This window comes from Pleurodeles waltl, chromosome 1_2 (genome assembly GCF_031143425.1).
Source record: "Pleurodeles waltl isolate 20211129_DDA chromosome 1_2, aPleWal1.hap1.20221129, whole genome shotgun sequence".
NCBI lineage: Eukaryota > Metazoa > Chordata > Amphibia > Caudata > Salamandridae > Pleurodeles > Pleurodeles waltl.
The window spans coordinates 1,012,566,066-1,012,585,845 of NC_090437.1; the positions used below are offsets into that span (position 1 = coordinate 1,012,566,066).

General features: G+C 43.3%; 1 protein-coding gene across 1 annotated transcript in view; it reads right to left on the bottom strand.

Annotated features, from left to right (window-relative positions):
- Positions 1-19,780, bottom strand: part of SLC30A9 (solute carrier family 30 member 9) — a 519,567-nt gene that overhangs the window by 232,911 nt on the left and 266,876 nt on the right. The window contains exon 10 of the mRNA XM_069201808.1: positions 19,333-19,388. Within this exon, the coding sequence (XP_069057909.1) occupies positions 19,333-19,388 (56 nt within the window). The remainder of the gene's footprint in view (positions 1-19,332; positions 19,389-19,780) is intronic.

Below are 19,780 nucleotides of genomic sequence, written 5' to 3' on the forward strand. Positions count from 1 at the left end.
CAGCCGGAGTTATTTTAAATGCTTCTGAAAGAAGGTATGTGGAGGGTGTAAAGTTGTGATCTGTATGAATTCCAAAGTGTGGACAAATTGAACTGTCTTTGATACCCATTGGTCCAACGTTATTTCTTGCCATTTACGAAAAAAGTGTGATATTCTTCCCTCTATTCTGTGAATTGGTGGTGGGGATGTAGCCGGGGCCTGAAAGCGGGCATTAGCGTTGAACTGCATCCTTGCTCTGACGCGCTCTACTCCTGGGAGGAGGCTTGGAATAGGACGCCTAGGGTGGCAGTCTCTGTAAATATTGCGGTCGGAACTGCTGAGTCGCATAGGAGAGAACAAAAGTTTTGAAAACTCTCTCTATATGATGGGACTCCTCGACCCCTGTAGACTCGAAAAGTCAACTTTTTTAATAGTAGGGTCCCCAATGACCTGGCGGCATCCGTATCAGTTTTTATGGCTTGCAAGGCCTCATCCACGTGTTTGCCGAAAAGAGCCTCCCCATCAAACGGGAGGGCCAATACTTTATTTTGTACTTCCGGATGAAAGGAAGTTGCCCTCAGCCAGCACTGTCGTCGGGCACACATGGTTGGTCTCTTTGAGGAGAATAATACTGTTGGTAATATTCCTCTTCATCTTCCCGACACTTAACATGGGGCTGGGAAGGACTATGGGCTGCCCCAAATGGCCCATCATCATCAGAATCCTCCTCCAAAAGATGGGTCGGAATAAAAGGTGTGACCTTACTTGGGGATGTGGCACGCAGAGTTATATCTCCTTTCCCAATGAAGGCCTGCATTTTTCTCCTTGTCGACGAGGTCGTTGATGAAGTCGTCTCCATCTGCGAGGGTCTGCCTCTGGGATTAGAGGCAAAATCTACTCCAACAGGAACAAGATGAGCAGAGCTCAGAGGACACTCCCTAGCAAGACGTACGGTAGAAAAAATGAGGTGCTGGAGCTTCTCTCAGGAGGGTTCTAGAGGGTGGGGTTTTCTGATTGGTTAATGCTGCAATTTGGTCCTTTTTTACATAAGGACTTGGATAGATAACTAAAAGGAGAGCCAAAACTTATTGCTGTTATATCTTTGGGGACATTGTCTTTTCTAAGGTAACGGGGACTCCCATCTCGACGACAGGGAATGACTCAAGCATGTTAATCTATGAAAGTTCCAATGCTGGAGTAATGTTACAACTCACAACCCAACAGTAAAATAGAAAACACATGACATGGTATATTGACTTTTGCTCTACAGTTCATTAATTCACTGTATTATGCTTTACACAGAAAACAATACCACATTCAAGAGAATAAACAGCATCTCCCTTTTGGTGAAGGAAGTTTTCTTACTTTGCATAAAGTTGTAAATGCGCCCTCTCAAGGAACAAAAGATGTTACATTTGATAAATGTTACAAAGCAAGCAAGAGCGTAGAGCTAACTGAATTTTGTACAATTAACACTAAAGGTCACAAGTGAAGCTTCTCTGTCCAAAGGCGGGCAGGAGCAAAATAAATCTGTGCCATGCAATGCTGTCTTCCCATGCATTTTAACCCCTTTGCTGCTAGGCCTTCCCTGTGCTAGGTCTTTTCTTGGCTATTTGCAGTAGTTCACGCTTAGGCTCCCATAACTTTCTGTCCACATAAGGTTTCCACGCCAAATCTGTGTCCTTTTTTCCCCAATATCCTGTGGATTCCACTGGAGGGGACTGAGAAAATCGGCAAAATATAGTAACATTTTGATTTTTGGGGGAAAAAGTGCTGCAGAGGAAACCATCTGTTTTTCCCCTGCAAATAGCATCAACAAAGGGTCTGCGGTGCTGAAATCACCATTTTCACAGCTTTCAGTAACAGGCAGACTTGGATTAGAGAAACAAATTTTTCAACACAGTTTTGGCATTTTGCTGGGACATAGTCCATTTTTCCTATTTTCTGTGCTTTCACCCTTCTTCCAGTTAGTGGTAGAAATGGGTATGAACCCAATGGTGGATCCCGGAAAGCTAATCATTCCTTAAGAGCACACAACATTCTGAATTCAGCAATGGGTCATGCGTGTAGATCCTTCAAGGTTTTCCTATGAAAAGTTACAGTTGAAAAAAAAAAAAGATTGAAAATTGGGTTGAAAAAAACCCAGCCATTTGTGCCTACCTTTTCATCTGTAACTTTTACTAACTATGGCAGATATTCGAAAGCAATATACTGCTCGTCTACTGGTTGCAGGGATATATAGGGCTTGTAGGTTCACCAAGAACCCTAGCTACCCAGAGCCAATAACTGAGCTGCACCTTGTAATGTTTTTTCATTGAGTAACGGGTATAAAGCAGTGCGTATGGTAAAATATAAATAGAGAAAAGTAGGTATTAAGGAAACCAATGTATTTCTGAACAGGCAAAAGACATGGAGTTAAGAAGCACGGGTTATTTGCACATCTCTGAATTGGTGTGTACCCATACGCGCATGTGAATTAGAAGCTATTTCTCAAAATTACTTCTTTCATACACATTGTCTTAAATTTGGAAGGTGCAAATGCAGAGAAATATAATTGGTAATAACACTTGTTCTACTATTCTGTGTTCACTTCAGTCTCCCAATAAAAATGATACCTCACTTGTGTGGGGAGGCCTAGTGCCCGCGACAGGAAACAGCCAAAAACTAACAAGTATACATCAACGTTTTCCATGCAAAACTGACCCATTTTTTGCAGGGGGTAGCTGTGGTTTTTGGGCCCATCCTCAGCTAGCACCTAGGGAAACCTAGCAAACTTATACATTTTTGAAACCTAGACACCTAGAGGAAGCCAGGGTGACTTCAGTGGCTCTCACCAGGTCGTTTTACCCAGAATCCCTTGCAAACTTCAAACTTTGACTCCAAAAACACATTTTCTTCACATTTCTGTGATGGTAAGTTCTGGATTCTACACAGAGCCACAGACGTCCTTCCACCCAGCATTCCCCTAAGTCTTCTGATCAAAATGGTACCTCACTTGTGTAGGTAGGCCCAGTGCCCGCAACAGGAAACAGCCTAAAACACGATACATCCATTTTTTCCATGCAAAACGGACTTTTTTTTTTTTTTTTGCAAAGTGGGTGGCTGCTGTTTTTAGGCCTTAGCTCAGCCAGCACCTAGCAAACCTGCACATTTGATTAGAGCTAGACACCTGGGGGAAAATCCAGGGTGAGGTACCTTGAGTGACTCCCACTACATTTTTACCCTGAATCCCGTGCAAACCTAAGAATGTGTCTAAAAACAACACAATTTCCTCACATTTCTGTGATGGAAAGTTCTGGAATCTGAGGAGAGACACAACTTTACTACCATTCAGTGTGCCCCTCGGTCTCCCAACAAAAATGATACCTCACTTGTGTGGGTGGGACAAGTGCCTGTGACACGGAAGGACCTAAAATGTGTATAGTTTGAGGGGGAACCAAAGCGGGTCCATAAAGGCAGTTTTTTCAAATATGTTTTTAGGCTGACTCTGCTTTGGGCACTCACACAAGTGAGGTATCATTTTTATCGGGAGACCAAGGGCAACGTTGGGTGGTAGGAAACTTGTGGTTTATTTCTGTTTCAAGAAGAATAAGGCATAGAAATGCAAGGAAAATGTGTGATTTTAGTCACATTTTGAGGTTTGCAGGGCATTCTGGGTAAGAAAATGGTGTGGGATGGATGCGAAGCACACCACTGTGGACTCCCCCAGAGGTCTAGTTTTCAGAATTGTCAGTCAGGTAGGATATTCCAGGTCACAGCCTACCGTAGCCCAAAAAGTGCAGCTATTCACTATTGCAAGTGGGATGATACTGGGAGTTGGTCAAACTCTCCTGGCCTAATAAAAACACCCAACAAAATCGAATATCCACTTGCTTGCCATTGGGGTGAAATGCTTTACTCCTCAGGGGAGCAGAAAGACTGTTTCCCCATTTTTGAGAGGGTGGGGGCATGCCAATGCTGAGCAGCCCCACCCCTAGAAACCCTGGTATCCATGGGCTTTCTGTCCCACCGGGGGTGGGGGCATATGGGTAACTGCTCCCCATCTTCACCCCCGCGGGCAGAATGACTGTTTCCCTGTTTGGGTGGGGGTGCATGGACATGCCCATCTCATGTTGGGCAGCCCCCAACGATACAAATTTAAAAAAGAAAAAAAAAAAAAAAAGAGGGACACCTCTGGTGTCCAGTTCAGTGTCAACAACCCCCATCTGCTCCCCAAGGTGAAAAAGCTGTTCCTATTTGTGTCTGGGGACACTGGCATGCCCATTGTGACCTCCACCTCTATTTTATTTATGAGAAAAAAAAAAAAAGCAAGCCCTGTTTTCTTGTGGGCTTTTAACTAACCTCCCAGGGGCAGATTGGGGTAATAACTCACCTGCCCCCTCGGGGTAGAAAGACTGTTACTAGTGTTTAGGGTGAGTAGCCCTATGTAATAAAAAATAATAATCTCTGGTGTCTAGTGGCCTTCCTGCACCCCCCTCCCCGTCCCGGGGAGGGGAGGGGAGGGGGGAGCAGAAAGACTGATTATGTGCAAAAAAGTAATGGGTGCACAAAAGCCCTAGGGGCCCCTACCCTCTCCCTGGGGTCTACTGGGTGGATCCCTCCTGCACGATGCCCAAGCAGGGATCCACTAGGGAAGGTTACCATTGGAAAGGGGAGTTTCTCCCCTTTCCACCCAATGATACCTCTCCCATCTGCCTAGGTGCTCATGAGGGCTGAGATAGTCCCCAGAGCACCGAGGCAGAGAAAGTGAAATGAGCCAATCGGCTCATTACACTTTCATTTTCAGTGAAACGTCAGTGCGCTGAGCGCACTGATCATCATTTCACTGAAAACCAAAAACAGCCTCAGCTCTTTCACAGAAACCGAGGCTGTTTTTACAGAAAACAAATCTCACAGCTGTAAACAGCACAGGGATTTGGGGCTTGTGTAATGAGGATGGAATGGTTCTGTTCTCCACACATGAGCACCGGTGCGCATGACAGAAATCCATCCGGCGCACCGAAGGGTTTAAAGGTGCAGTTTGAAAACGCAAGTAGGCCAAAGCATTCTGAAGTCAAGATAACAAGACTTCTTTATACTTAACACAGTAAAAACATTGTATCATCATTATTATCATTACAAGTTAAAACCACAGAATTATTACTTAGTGGAATTTTCTTCCATATATCCAAGATGAGATGCTTCTACCATGGCATTATTCTTCATTACTGAACCTTGAACAAAACAAAAACCACCCAAAAAAAACAAAAAAAAAACAAATGCGACACAAATGTCGCAAGGCTATGCATTCTACAGTGAAATGAGGGTCAAGATGCCAAGTAAAAGGATAAACCAATTAGTTACAGCTTGAGCAACAAATAAGCAACTAAGTTGTCATTTATCATTGTTTTTTTTAAACCAAGGTTTGTTAGCCCTGGTGGGGCCCCTCTGGGACCCCATCACCAGATCTAAGGGGTTAGAGTGCCTGTGCCCTGGCCCCTTTTCTTTATTGTTGAACTTTGTTTGTGGAACTCGGCTGAAGCAGAGTCCCAACATGGCAGACAACACTTCCTTGCTGACATTTTGTCAGCCAATCAGATTTCAGCACGAGATCAGGAGGGGTGCCGAACCCTTTGCACCCCCAGATATGCAAATTTGGATTTTCCTTAATTTCTCTAAAACTACTGAACCGATATACACCAAATAACAAAAAGGGCTCTTTCTGGGCCAAGAGCTATCTTTCTGCCAAATTTGGTGTAATTCTGTCCAGTGATTTTGGAGCTATCTCTATTCAATTTTTCCTATGGGAATTAACATTGGAAATGCTCTAAATGTCACCCCCCCTTAATCTCGGCCTCCAATTCACAGATCAAACTGAAACTTCCCATACAGCAGCTCATGTGACTGTCGAATGTTTGGGTACATTTTTGTGGAGATTCGTCAAGCAGGGCCAAAGATATAGGCAAGCAGAAAACAGCTTTTTAAAATTATTTTTTAAAGAAACTAGGTCCTAACTATAACCCTGAAGCCATCTTGGGCCTCTTCAATCCATATAAAGCCACTCCCTACCCCTTCAGCTCACTAGCAGCTTTCTACATTCTCCCTTTGTGATGCTTTTCCGTTGTTCACTTCCTCTGTCTTTCCCATATGTGTCTTTTGCTCGCAGCAAATGTTTGAGGCAGAAGAATAAGCGTCGGTGCTCAGCACCGGAAACAACAAGCACAAATTAAGCACTGGCACACACACACACACACACATCTCACAGAGAGAAAGTGAGAGAGAGTGTGCAACCAAGAACCAGAAAGATACTGGGAAACGGGAGTTCTCACAGCGTTCAGTGAAGCTGGGAGCTTCATGTAAACCAAGAGGGAAGTTTCCAGAGACGTTTAAATTGGGGCAGCTGCTACAAATCACGAGGGAGATATGGCAGAATCCTCTGAACACCCACTATGGAATAACTTAAAATGTCTCACACTACAAACACCGAAGGCTGGTGAGTTGAAACAAAATGTGAACAGCACCTCAGATTTAACCAAAAGATGAAAGGGATTAACCCACTGCCCCACCCTCAGGTTTACTGTGGGCTGATCCAGAATGTGAATGACGCTACAATAAAGCAATGGATGAAAGTGGCTCACCATAAGCCCCTTTAAATGTTATTTTGTGTATTTATGTATGATTTCGGCCGATGACATGATGCTGGCAGGCAGCTAAAATTGCTTCCTAAAAACATTTAAAGCATTAGAACACTAGAGGCATATCTACAGCGTTACTATAAAATCTTTTGTTTTTTTCCCCCTAGTTGAGAACAAGTATCTCGCACATCAGATAATTCTGGTGTCTGCAGAAAAACTGCAATAAAACAAACGATTTCCTTGATAAAATAAGTCCATAAAATCAAAATTGTATGAAGCACTACATCCTACATATTTAGAGGCAACATACCTAATACTCCAAATATCACTCATCCACCAACACTGACCATGAGGAGCACAGTTCAATGTGGCTTTCTCAAGATAAGTACAAAATGCATTAGTAGACATTGGCATCGAGTGTTTAGATTAAATTACATCTCTGTATGTAACATCTGCTAATACATGGGAATAAATCAAGCGAACGTCAGTCACTGAATTACATTTTTCAAATCCCTCCTCAGCAGAGGCTAGTTAGATGTAATCGTATTACACTGAAACTACGTGCCACAGCTGCTAATGAAACAGATGCAATGCTTTCAGATGTTTAATGAACAGAACGGCATTTACATTTCCTATGAATATCTTTCATAATTTGATTCGTATCGTATTTAAATTCAATCTGTGGTTGGTATTAATGCTGTGAATATATTTATATACTCCTAATATTTCTGCAGCCAGTAAACTCAATCTCTTTTCCTCTCTCCCTGTGACTGACTGTGAAAACAGTACTCGTTTGACTAACTGGCAAAGCTTCGGGTACTTGCTTCATGGCTTAATTTTTCAAATTGAGAAATTAAATCACGGACAACTTGATGACTACTGCCTACTAGAGGGCTTTCAGAACATTAACAAGGCAACCCAGCAAAGACAGTTACCATAGCCGCGGATTGTTTACGAACTGTAATACTGGCAAACTTGAAAACCATATTTTCGTCTTGAACTGGGGTTTACAGCAATGACAAAAGCGCAACGAAAAAACTCATTCAACTGCACAGTATGCCAGTGGCTCCCATTTTCATAATCAGGACACCGACAATAGTTATACTGAAACACAAATGGGCGCTTTTAAAGGAATGCATCTTGCCCTTATTAGAGCTCATCAGTCGGGCATTGCTTGGATTGAAAGTTTGAATTAATCTCAGCCACTGGCAACGGCTCAGGCCACATTCCAAATCTATCATTTTTCTGCCACCATTACACCTCAGTATGGACGCGGGCCACATCAATCTTGCCAGTGGCTGACATTAATTCAAGCATCCATCCAGTACCCTGCGGCGGGGGGAGAAAGGGTGGGGGGCTAAGCTCAGCACATGGTCGAGTGAGTCAGGATGGGGGTCCCAAGTTCTTTGCAGGGGGGGCCTCCCCTAGTTTCGTTATGCTACCGATTCTCTGAGAAGATGATATAAGGAAGTTAGCAAAAACAAGGGGCACACAGCCCTGAAGAGGGCCAGAGACCCTAAGGTTTGGAGTGGACAAGTCAGTCTCAGGGAAAAGGTCACTGAGAACTGCGGAGGAAAAAGACTGTTTCTAAGTGTACTGGAGTTGAACTGAGCAGGTGGTCCCCAAAAAGAGTGTGGACAACATGTCTAATTCGGAGTGAATACTCATCCAAACCAGATGGTGGAAACAAACAATCTAACATAGAGTTAGTGCCCGTGCACATTGCCAATGAATGCTGTGTCCAGCATATATCTCATGACATCGAAATACTTCTTTGAAGAAAAATAACCTTCAAATGTCCGAGCCTAACACTATCTATTGCAACACATGCTATTAACATCAAGGGTAATAATAAGATGTCTTACCCTCTAATATAGAATAGAACTAGAGAGGTAATCAACACAGATGCCCTCTGTAGACAAACCTCTTTGCCCTGACGATTGAGCCCCTGGTGCACCTACTCAGAGAATTCCACCATAACCGAGGTACAGAATTTGGATCCCTGGGGATTCTGATGAAGACAATAACCTGCTATTGGTAAAGATTCTGAAAGTTAATCTAACTCTGATTACCAGAGGGGTTTTATTAATGTTTGGGCGATGGTCAGGCCTAGCCATTAACTGGGCCAAAACAATAATCTTAACACAGAACTGAGCCACGCTGAGGATGGATCTGGAGCACGCCATACAATGGCTGGATACATCAATTATGTGTCTGAACATACGTTATCACTAGGAGAAAGACTATCATAAAAGAAAACTAAGGTAAACAAGAATTTGCAATGCTCGAGTTAGAGCTATAAGCGTTGTAAATTCCTAACCGAACTTTTGTTCCCACATAAATTGAAGATGAAAAGTAAAACAGTTGATATAAGCAAGCCAATTCAAAGCTCTACAGTCGCCATGAGCGTCAAGGAGAGACACAAAAGGAAAGTAAAGTTCACTTGCAGTCAAACGTATCAGCAAAGGTCCAATTATCCATGTAATAGCGTAGGTGGCCAAGGCGGTAACACAATTGGCCCAAGCAAGGACAAAGGTAAAGCATTTACCAATGATGATAAAGGATTTTTGAAAGGCAAGCCCATGAACGAGTGATTGTGATGGGTGTGCATTGGGCATGGTTAAAAGCTACAGCACATGCGCGCTCAACCTAAAAAATTGATGTATGGCCACTCAAATGGAATAGAGTGAAATTCACATTGGCTAGGAGAAGCGCAGTTATGACATTGGATATGCTACCCAAACTGCTTTATCTTTTGCAAAATATTCCCATCCCAGTAAGTTGAGTTAAAAAAAATGGCAGCAAAACCTCTTTCACTGAATACAGTGATAATGAAAAACACTTCTAGATCCAGTAGGAAGATAGGAAGATACACAATGGATTCTATAGGCATGGAAGACATTTACAGCAATTAGCAACATCAAGGCAGGTGTATTTACCGAAATTGCTGCTAAGCAAAAATCCTCATACTGAAGTGCGTGAGCCACTGTCTATGGGGAGGTTCAAGATGAAGCAACTACACACTCTGAAGTACTTCTTTATTGAGAACAAGATTATCACCTTGCAGTAACAGAAATATGAAACCAGTGCTCGCTGCACCCCATAGATATGCTTTTGTTTCACAGACTACTTCTGTACACAAGCTGTTCCTCTTCACATCTGTGGAGCTGGAGGAACAGTGGCTACTGACAATGTTAAAATCAAACCCAAACAAGACCAATCGGTTTACTAACATGTACACAGAGGAACTTAAAAGATATGAAAATCATCTAAGACCAAGCAAGAGAAGGGTGGCCCAAGGACCTGAATCAGGACGTAGCAGACGACCAATGGGCCCATTCCTCTCAGCAGACTGTGGAAATATTCCTTAATGGGAGACACAGACTAATACAATATAAATAAGTGTATACACAGGATGTACTACATGCCACAGTATATGGTTAAATTTAGGTTGGTGGGCATTTCAAAGAACATGAAGTGTAATGCTCATAATGTGGGGTTTCTTCATCGTACCTGGGGATTAAGGAATCATGGACATGGATTATGGGTGCTACTGGCAATATGACTGCACTTCAGCTGGAATCATTACCATATATTGTACTTTTAGGATTATGTGAAGGATATCCCCAAAGCACACAATTGTAAACTGCAATGACACTGCTGCTATGTAATCACAGAATGACCGCGTTTTGGGGGAGAGGAGCGGTTCCTAGATGTAGAGACTGGCTCAAGGACCTAATTCTATGCAACAGTCAGAAGTATTTGCAGTGTTACTACTAAAGAAGTCTAGACCTAGAGATATTTAGGAGCGGTTAAGACAATGCCAGGTAGTGAAGGAAAAAAGTGTGCTAACAAGATACAATCATCAAGATAAAGTACTGCACCAAAAATGCAAATAAAGATTATACTTACAAGGGAAATGTTGCTGAGATGAAAACGTGTAACTGCATGATAGTGTCAAGCAGTAACACTGGGATGCTACCATTTCAATGATATAATTGAATGTAATTTGTCAAATGAAATACATTAAAAAAAAAAATTTATAGTGTTCCAGAGCAGAGTCCACCTTCTTCCTAAAGAGATAAGATCCATGAAATGACATGTCCATCAGCCATGCCTGCACATCACCAGAAGATCCAGTTGACCTGATATAGACATGTCACAACACTAGTTACAACTCCCCAGTCAATCCAATCTGTGGTACTAAGCCACTGGACAGCACTTATTTCACTGTGTCCTGTCTATGATGAATTATCCGAGTCAAAGGTCCTCCAGGATCACCATCAAGATCTTAATGGCCTTGTATATCTGCCCAACAGACACATTTCCTTTACGGACCTCAAAGCAAGGCTGGCTGAAGAAAACAATTGCTTGCTCAAAGCATCAATCTTTTTGGCTTCCCTGTCTGGAGGAGTTGTTGAAAATGACTAAGGATTGACTTTACTGGCTGAAGGCTGTACAATGAAACAAGTAGAGTAGAGGAGTAGGGTGCTTGGCAAAAATGTTTGGTTCACCTGGTAGAGGCCTATGTCACCTGATCACCTGCTGCCTAATGTGCAAACAAGAACATGGTTTTGACCAGGTAGCCTTTAAGATACTAATGGGGGCACCACTGAATTGATGCAAGGGCTTCAAAGTAACAGGCACAGAAGGTAAAATCTCTGTCAAAACGTTTGTCCTACTCTTAATGAAGGGCAGCTGTAATTCTAGTACCTCAGCTGCCCTCTGAATCACCACTTGGACTACATTGGTCTGGTATTTAATGCTGCGCAGCATGTGTGTGGTTTACAGGTGTTGAATGTATGTGTGCCTGTGAAAAGTATAATAAAAGGAATGGTATAATAAAATGATAATGCAGTTATGTGCATGTACTGGGTGTAAGAGTGCATGTGAGTGGTACAATACAGAGGTAATGCACCACTGGGCGGTGTGAATGCATTATGTCATGTAATTGATTTATGTTAAGTGTATTTGTAAAGTGCAATATCACTTGTGAGGGTACCCTGGCGTTGAGAAGGTGTGTGGCTTAGTCCTACTTATAGTAGGGTGGTTAACTGACAAGTGAGGTCTTCAGTTTCTTGCGGAATTCAAGAATAGAGGGAGATTGTTCCAGGTTTTAGGGGCGATGTAAGAGGGCACTCATCCTCCTAGTCTGGTTCTGTGTATGCATGGAGCGCTGGACAGAGTGAGGTCCAGTGGGGAGTCCTGTTGAGTGCGCTCTCTGTGAGGAGACCGCTGTTGCACCACTGGAGTTTTTGCCTTTGTGCAGGATGAAATCGGCGACCCTCGTATGCCACAGAAAGGTCACCATGAAGTGAGCTGTGTGCATCGCTGCGCCAATCAGGGCAGAGCCTGTGCATAGTGAAGAGCTGACTACAGCATATGACAGTAAGGGCCACAGTGAGAAGATTACCATTTTGTGAGGGCTGTAGCCATTGTGTGGCAGTGAGACATGACCCCCGTATGGCAAGAGGGGCTGCCGCAGAGGACTTCGCTGTGCCGATCAGACCAGATCCTGGTACAGCAGTGATAAGATGACCCCCCCCCCTCCTACCATACCCCTAATATGCCACAGGGGTCAACGAGACCATCAAGACATGTGGCCTGGTCGCAGTCTTCACCGGAGGAGTGGGGCCGCCTTAGGGACCCTTGTGCACCTGCACTGGAATGCAAGAGGATCTTTGCACCACCATTCCCAGTGTGAGACGGACCAGAAACGTGCGCTGCAAGAAAAAGCCACATAGAACCTGCAGTTGCTGCAGTGAAGCGATTGCATATGAGGAACCCTACAACTGCTGGGTGTAGCCCGCTTGGGCCACGTGTGGCAAATTCACCCTAATCAGCATTTGCTGCTCCAGACCCGCAGAAGGGGCACGCTCAGGACCTTTGGTCGCTCTGATCCTGCAAGTGCGGATAAGACTGAAATTGCTTCCTAGGTAGCACTGTGGTGCTGAAAGACTGTTGACTTTAATATAGTCTCAGAGTGGACTCTTAAGACTCAGACTACTAGTAGGGCTTACCCTGGATGTTCCCTCTATTAAATGGGGAATAACCAATATCGCAAGAAGGGGGGGGGGACATGGGAAACTGCCTAAAGAAACACTAGAGTCCTGACCTCATGGGGGACAGTGTAGTTGTTTGTGAAAGTCATATTTCCTTTTGTGTCCGAAGGGGTTAATTAAAATACTTCCTTTATCACAAAAGTCATTATTTGGCTGGACAATCATTTGTTGCTGCTACATGCATATTGAGTTGTGAACCAGTGTTCACCCCTCTGTACCCACCTCTCCCTGAGGGAGGCATGTACTGCTCGGCCATAATATTTCTGAGAGTCAAATGCAGAAGAGGTTCTTGACCCAGCTGCTCGGAATTCATCGTAGATCGGGCCCTAGGACACGGTTGGTGTTGAAAATGATACAGCTGGTATCTATACTCTTAAAATCCATCTCTACATCCCAGATGCCATCTTCTATATGGTTGAAAGGGCTGCTGCCTGTGTTGTTGAAGGACTCCCAGCGATCTTGCAGTGCTCACTTACACGCTTTAAGATCAAAGCTTCTCTGGCAAACAACATATCCAGAATTTTAATCAGCACATGCTGTCAGAATGACGTTTAGTGTAGCCATACTGGTCTTTTTCAGATGTCAGCCCCAGCAAACAGTCTAAATCCCATCATCGCCACTGTGAGAAAAGGCAGCTTTTTTCTCATGGTTAGCCCCCACGTTTTGTCAGGTAATCGATGTAGTCTCAAAGTTGTTGGTGTCAAGGGCCCTTGCTAACCAGGTTTAGCCAGATCTCTTTCCCTAAAACTGTTTTGATGCATTGGCACAATTTGAAACACCTTTAGCTGCCACTATAATTCCCTAGTGAATTGTTCTTAGGTACCCTGGGCATGTGGTACTAAGGGTAGGCCACTGAGGGCTGCAGCACAGAGAGTACCACCCTCAAGCGCATCACCCAGAAACACCCAGTGCTGCCAATACAGGCTGAGTGTCCTGATGCAATCTTAAAAAATAAACTCAACATAGCACACAGCCTTTGTGCCCTGTCCACTATATACTGCATGCAATATACGTAAAGTCACCCCTCTGGCAGGCCTTCCAGCCCTAAGGCAGGGTGCACTATAGTGTATGTGTGGGCATGGATGCATGAGCAATATGCCCCTACTGTGTCCTTGCCAAACCTGGGACATAGTAAGTTAACAGAGCAGTCATTTTAAAACATATGCTGGACACTGGAGAGTACGATTTTCACTGCTACATGAGGCCTACTCTGAACCCTGGGTTCTTTGGTATCAAACAACTCAGAACGATAAATCCAGTCTGGTACCAGCATTAGATTTACTCAAAAATGTATACAGGGGTCACCTTAGAGGTGCCCCCTGCAAAAGCTAACTACCCTGGAATGGTTGCTGGCCGGGCATAACCAGCCTGCCACCACCAGACAAGATTCTGGAACCCTGGGGTGAGAGATCCTGCTCTCTGGGTCCCAGAACAAAGCCCTTCCTGGGCAAAGGTGCTATCACACCTCGCCCCAGGAATGTGCACTGCCCTGCTAGCAAGCTTCAAATGGCTTACTGCCCTTGAAACTCGACCCCCAAGCCTGCTGCTAGTATCAGGTGGCCGCCCCGGTTGCAAACCCCCACTTTTGGTGGGAGCAACAGCGGGAAAACACACAAAGGACAAGAGGGGTATTCAGTCCCAGCTTGCACCACCCCTAAGGTGGACATTTCATTTTCTGCCATCTTGCATGGAAGGAAAAGAGCCAATTAGGTGTAGGGAAGTGACCTCTGCCCACAGGAAGTGGTCACTTAGTGGCTGAAGACACTACTAGGTATCCCCTAGGTATACAGTATTTAGTGGGCACCCCTAGACCAGAGAATCAAATTCTAAACACAAACGAAGACCAGCAACAAAGAAGACCCAAGGCTCAGGAACTGAAGTCCTGCTGCTCCAAGAAGAAGGCACCAAACCTTGCCTGCTGCATCAAGGACACGACAATCTCCACTGAGGTTTTGCCTGGACGTTGGACGGACTCTACAAACCCCCAAGGGACCTCCACTTTTCTATAAAAAAAATAATAAAAAAAAAAAATCGCCGAAGATCTCCCTCCAAAGTGAAAGCATCACTCTCCTGCAACAAAGACCAGTGAAGTCCACTTCACTGACCAGCTGCTGACCAGGGAACTGGACACCGCAGCCGGACCAAACTCCATCTGATTGACTGTGAGGACCAACCCTGCAAGTGTGGCAAGTTTGGTGGCCAAACCGTGCAATAGCCCCAGGTACTGGTCACCTAATGGTGGACACCCAGGAAGACAGTCCACTCCGGAGTGAAAAAGGACCAGGAGGAAACCCCAGTTGAGAGACTTCAGAAAACACCAGGACGTCCCACCAGAGTGCCCCTGGTGACCTGCAAGCAACCCTCAACGCGACCTACCTCGTGCTTCCAAGGGCACCTTTGCGCACAGCTCCTGGCTCACTGATTTGCTCTGCAACCAGCCGCCCAATGCCCTGGACCAACGAACCAGCTGTGCCCTAGGGGTCCCCTACCCCTTGTGACCTTCACACTTCAATGGACCCACTGGACTCCCCTTGAAGTTCACCTGTGCAGTGCTTTTCTTACTGGTCCCCCACAGTGACCTTACACCAGCTCTGACTTTCCGCAGCTGCTGCTGCAGGAACCAGGAGATGCCCGAACTTCTCCAGCTGGTCCGTAGGGCCCACCGACGACTTCGACATACCTGCAAATGGAGACATTGGTAAACGCATTCCCTGATTTTTATGCATTTTAAAAAAATGTCTTCCTATGGAATGTAATTATGCCCAAAAACGAAACATTTTCTAAACTTTGAAAAATCATAATTTAAAAAGTACTTACCCGATTTTGATGATCTTAGTCTTAATTTTTTTTTAATTAAAATCTGAAGTATTTTTGTAAATTGGTCCCAAGTTATTCTTTTGAGTGTGTCTTGCTTTATTGATACTGTTAGTACAACTAAATGTTTTGCACCTCTCCAAGATTAGCCTAACTGCTCGACCAAGTTACCATAAAAAGTAGAGCATTAGGTGGTCTAATTTTACCTCTGAAAACCAACGTATGTTTGCCTGGACCCCCTACACAGTGTGCCTGTTTTTTGCACACTACACATGGGGCCAGCTACAGCCATAGATACTTCGATAATTGCTGCTGCTGTTTGTGCCCATTTCTTCAGAATGGTAATAGCTTCATTTTTTTAGTCTCCAGGTAGGTGACCTAACAGTGGTGCCAGGTCAGACCACATCTGCCAGTCGAAACAGCCTAGAAAAGCCAAGGATTTTGCCACTCTGATAGTTGTTGATGCTATTGCAGAGACTTTTTTGCAGATGTTATCCACTCCCGTACCTTCTCTCTCGAGAGAGGCACTGTACAGGGGTAGAAGAGTTTTTGTCTGCATAACAACGTCTGCTTCCTGATGACTTATCAGGCAAGCTGCAATAGTTTTCAGTGCTCTCTATTTTTTTTATTTTTTTTATCAAGAAGCTGAACAGCTGCTGAGAGTCTAGCTCAGTATCACATAACTGTTTGTCCTTTTTTCCATATGAGATCAATGATTGGCATTAACCTTACTAGTTTATCTTGCACATCCTTGAAATCATAAATGAAGCAGTCAGCCTCCTTGATTGGTAAAGGCAGGTCAAAACATTTAGAATGTTTCTGATGATAAGATGGAAATCTGCTATGTGATCTTCTGGTGAGTCTACAGGTACTGACAGCAGGAAATCCCCTTACAAGTACCTTCCATTTCTAGAATCCTTGCAGATGGTTTAACAGGGGAAGTATGTTGCAGCATGATCTTTGAAGGTACCACTGATTAAGATATATATGTTATTTATGAAGAAGTTTATTTGACTGATGAGAGAAATATCAGCGACAAAGTTGTAGACGGACACTCCATCGACGGAGATATATTTATCAAGCGTCTGATAGACAGTAATGTCGTCAACAGGTATTATGTCAAAGGTGATGCTGTCGACACTGGGTGTGTTGACAATGGTGACTTTAGGACAGATGGGTTGTCGAAGGTACCGCTATTGCCATTGTTGATGACATTTCCGTTTTTGTCGGCATCTTGGACTTCTCATCAATGATGGCTTTTTTTTTTTTTTTAGATAAGATTTCTTTATTTCGGGTGTTGTAGACTGTTTTTCCTTGGCCAACATTGTTGCTGCGTGCACCCTTCTATATTTTTTAACTCACCTTTTTTTAAGTAGATGGTCTTCTTCAATTGTTTTAGTATTTGTTTTTAGATTGAGACTTCATGTGACTATTTATATATGAATCTGATTCTTCATCTAAGGCAGTTGCCCATTTTGATTTGGCAGCCAAGTTACGGGCGTCTCGCTCTACCTTTTAAAGTTTTAGATGAAACGTTTCTGCATATATTGCAGTCTTCTGGCTTGTGGGAGAGATGAAGACCCTAAATAAAGTCTTTATGGGGGTCATTGAAACATGCTCCCTATTCCCCACAATGTCTAAAAAGGCTCTTTTTGGTAGAATCACACATTCTAACTTACTGTAGGAGTTTAAGGGTTTTAAATCCTATCTCAAAAGTCTGAAAGTATTCCGAAAATCAACTTACCTCAGGAGACGTGAGCACAGCCCTAGGACACGCCCTTCACATGCAGTAAAAAAATCTGAAAGATGGTGGCCTATCAGGGTGTGGTCTTCAGTATGTTTATCTCCGATTGGCTGGATTTTGGCTGTTTTTAAAATGATGTGACTAGATCACAAAACAGCTGTTTTTACAGGTGAGCAATGTTTAACATGGTACTGCTATTATGATAACGTGGAATGTGAGATCGGCAACGAGCATGCAAATCTAAGAAAGACTGAGTTCTGGAGAAACATAGATTACAAATTAAGTCAGCCACCACATCAGGAACCATGACATTCTTGTCTCAGCCTCCTGCACAAACCTCACAGTACCTAAACTCAGACAGCCTACACTTACACACAACTTTTTACAGAGATCACAGAATGTCAAAAGACTATAGAGCGGAAACAGAGAAACAGTTCGAGAGGGACTGCTCCCCATTCAGCTCATTTTGGGAACCCAGATGCCATATACTGCAGCCCCTTCTCCACAAGGCATGTTGACAAGAGGGTAAAGACCGATCCTTCGATCCTCAAAGTAAAAGTTAGACAGCTTAGTGGAACACACAAGGATGGAGAAGTCAAGCTTGAAATCTAGCACGAAGAGTAAGTAACCATTTTAAGAAAGGGATTCTGGTCCTAATAGATTAGCTGGGGGAATTAACATTCAGAGCATTTATGCGCTGATAAATTGCGAGGAAGATTATGATAGTGCTCCACTCCTGCAAGGAAGCACAAATACTACGGGAATTAAACCCTCATATTCCCAAAGAACACTTTCCCTTAATGCAAACCTCTTGTTCTGCATATTTATCACAGTTCTAATTCACTCACTGTTAAAGTTATGCTACTGCATAATCTTGTATACCCCAAAGAATCAAAAACTATGTAACATTAATAACTCTGGTCATACTCAGGCACTATATTTTCGCATTTGTATGTGTAACCAGTTAGCATACATGTCTGTTTACAGTGCAGACATGTATGAGTTTCTTGTTTTCTTTTTGTTTACAATCTCAGATACAGTGATATGAAACAAATCCAAACTGTTCCTCTACACAAAACCCGTTCTTTTATAAAAAGCTTTGCCACCTGGACTTATGGTGGCTGCTCATTTGAAGAAACTGCTTGACCACGGTTTTCCTCAAGAAAGGATCTATCTGGTAGAACAGAGGAAATAGTGCACAAATGGTTAAGTCTTTAAGAAGAACTGTGGTGGCCCTCAATAATGGCGACTGGGCCACTGGATCCTCCACCCAGGGTGTGCTCTGAGCTATAGATCTGCCAAGTCAGGCACTATCTTGACGCCTTCACCCTTCCTAGATATTCAAGCAAAGTAAAAGGTTGTGTATCTAAATGTTTTCATGTTGATCACTGTTTTGTGAAATTACAAATAATTACACACAAGCAGATTATGCAAATTTCACAACTACTAGTCAAAATCAGACGTCCTATGAAATGTGAAATATGAAACAGTCCTTCTATATCCAAGCAAAATTGCTCTTATGAACAAAACTGTTCTTATGTGGAGCACTGTGACACCAACTGTGGCATGTCAGCACTATATATAAAACTTCTTATACATAAATTAGCACAATCGCAATACCCCAATATAGACTGCAGTAAAATTGAAAAAACAAAAAAGAAAAACGTCAGCCTTCTTACCCGGGCCAAATATGTCACAACCTATGGAAGTTAACCTATTCTTGCTGCACAAAGAAGAATCCATAGGCAGCCAGAGTCCTCCACTAGCTCAGCTTGCTATGTACTTTCTTTGTGGGTGTTACCATTGGAGTGAGCCCTATGAAAGGTGATGGGGAGGTTAGGTTTGCACAAAGCTTGACTCTAGAAGTCACAAGGAAGGAGAAGATTCTTTTTTTATTAACTCATTGGAGCTCACGTTTAATTAGGGTAAAATATTCTCTACTTCATTAAGACATTGCAAATACCAAGCAAGCTTACATTCAAAACATTCAGTTACAGAACTGAGTTACTGACATCAAGACAGAGAGGCGTGCTTATAAGAACACAGGAGACGCTATTAAATTCAAATAATGATTTTCTTTTGGTCTACAATTATGTCGCAAAAAAAATAAAGCACTTACGGGTGACTAGAGTCTGGAGTCCTTATGGATTGACTGATTCCTAATGCTAGCAAAGCCTAAAGGGAACAAAAGGTAAAGTACATCAGTCAGATTCAGTACTCAATAAATGCACTAATGCATTCCTGGAAAACTGAATGCCCAATCAATGAACAACAACTCATCACATTTTAGTATTAACCCATTGATTCAATAAAGAGGGTTTTCTGTGAAACACAGGTGTGAAAATACCTCAATACACATGACTGTAGAACAAAACCAGTTTCTTTAGAGTTTGCAGTTATCGTGGGGTACCATTCCAGTATCCGCAAACCTGAAATATTATCACTAACATTAGAGTGTTTTTGAGGAGAAAACTAATTAACAGGCATGCACACGTTGCAGCACTTTTTCTCGAGCTAAAAAAAGCCACAGCACCAATCTGTACCAACTCTTTGCATAACAAAAATCA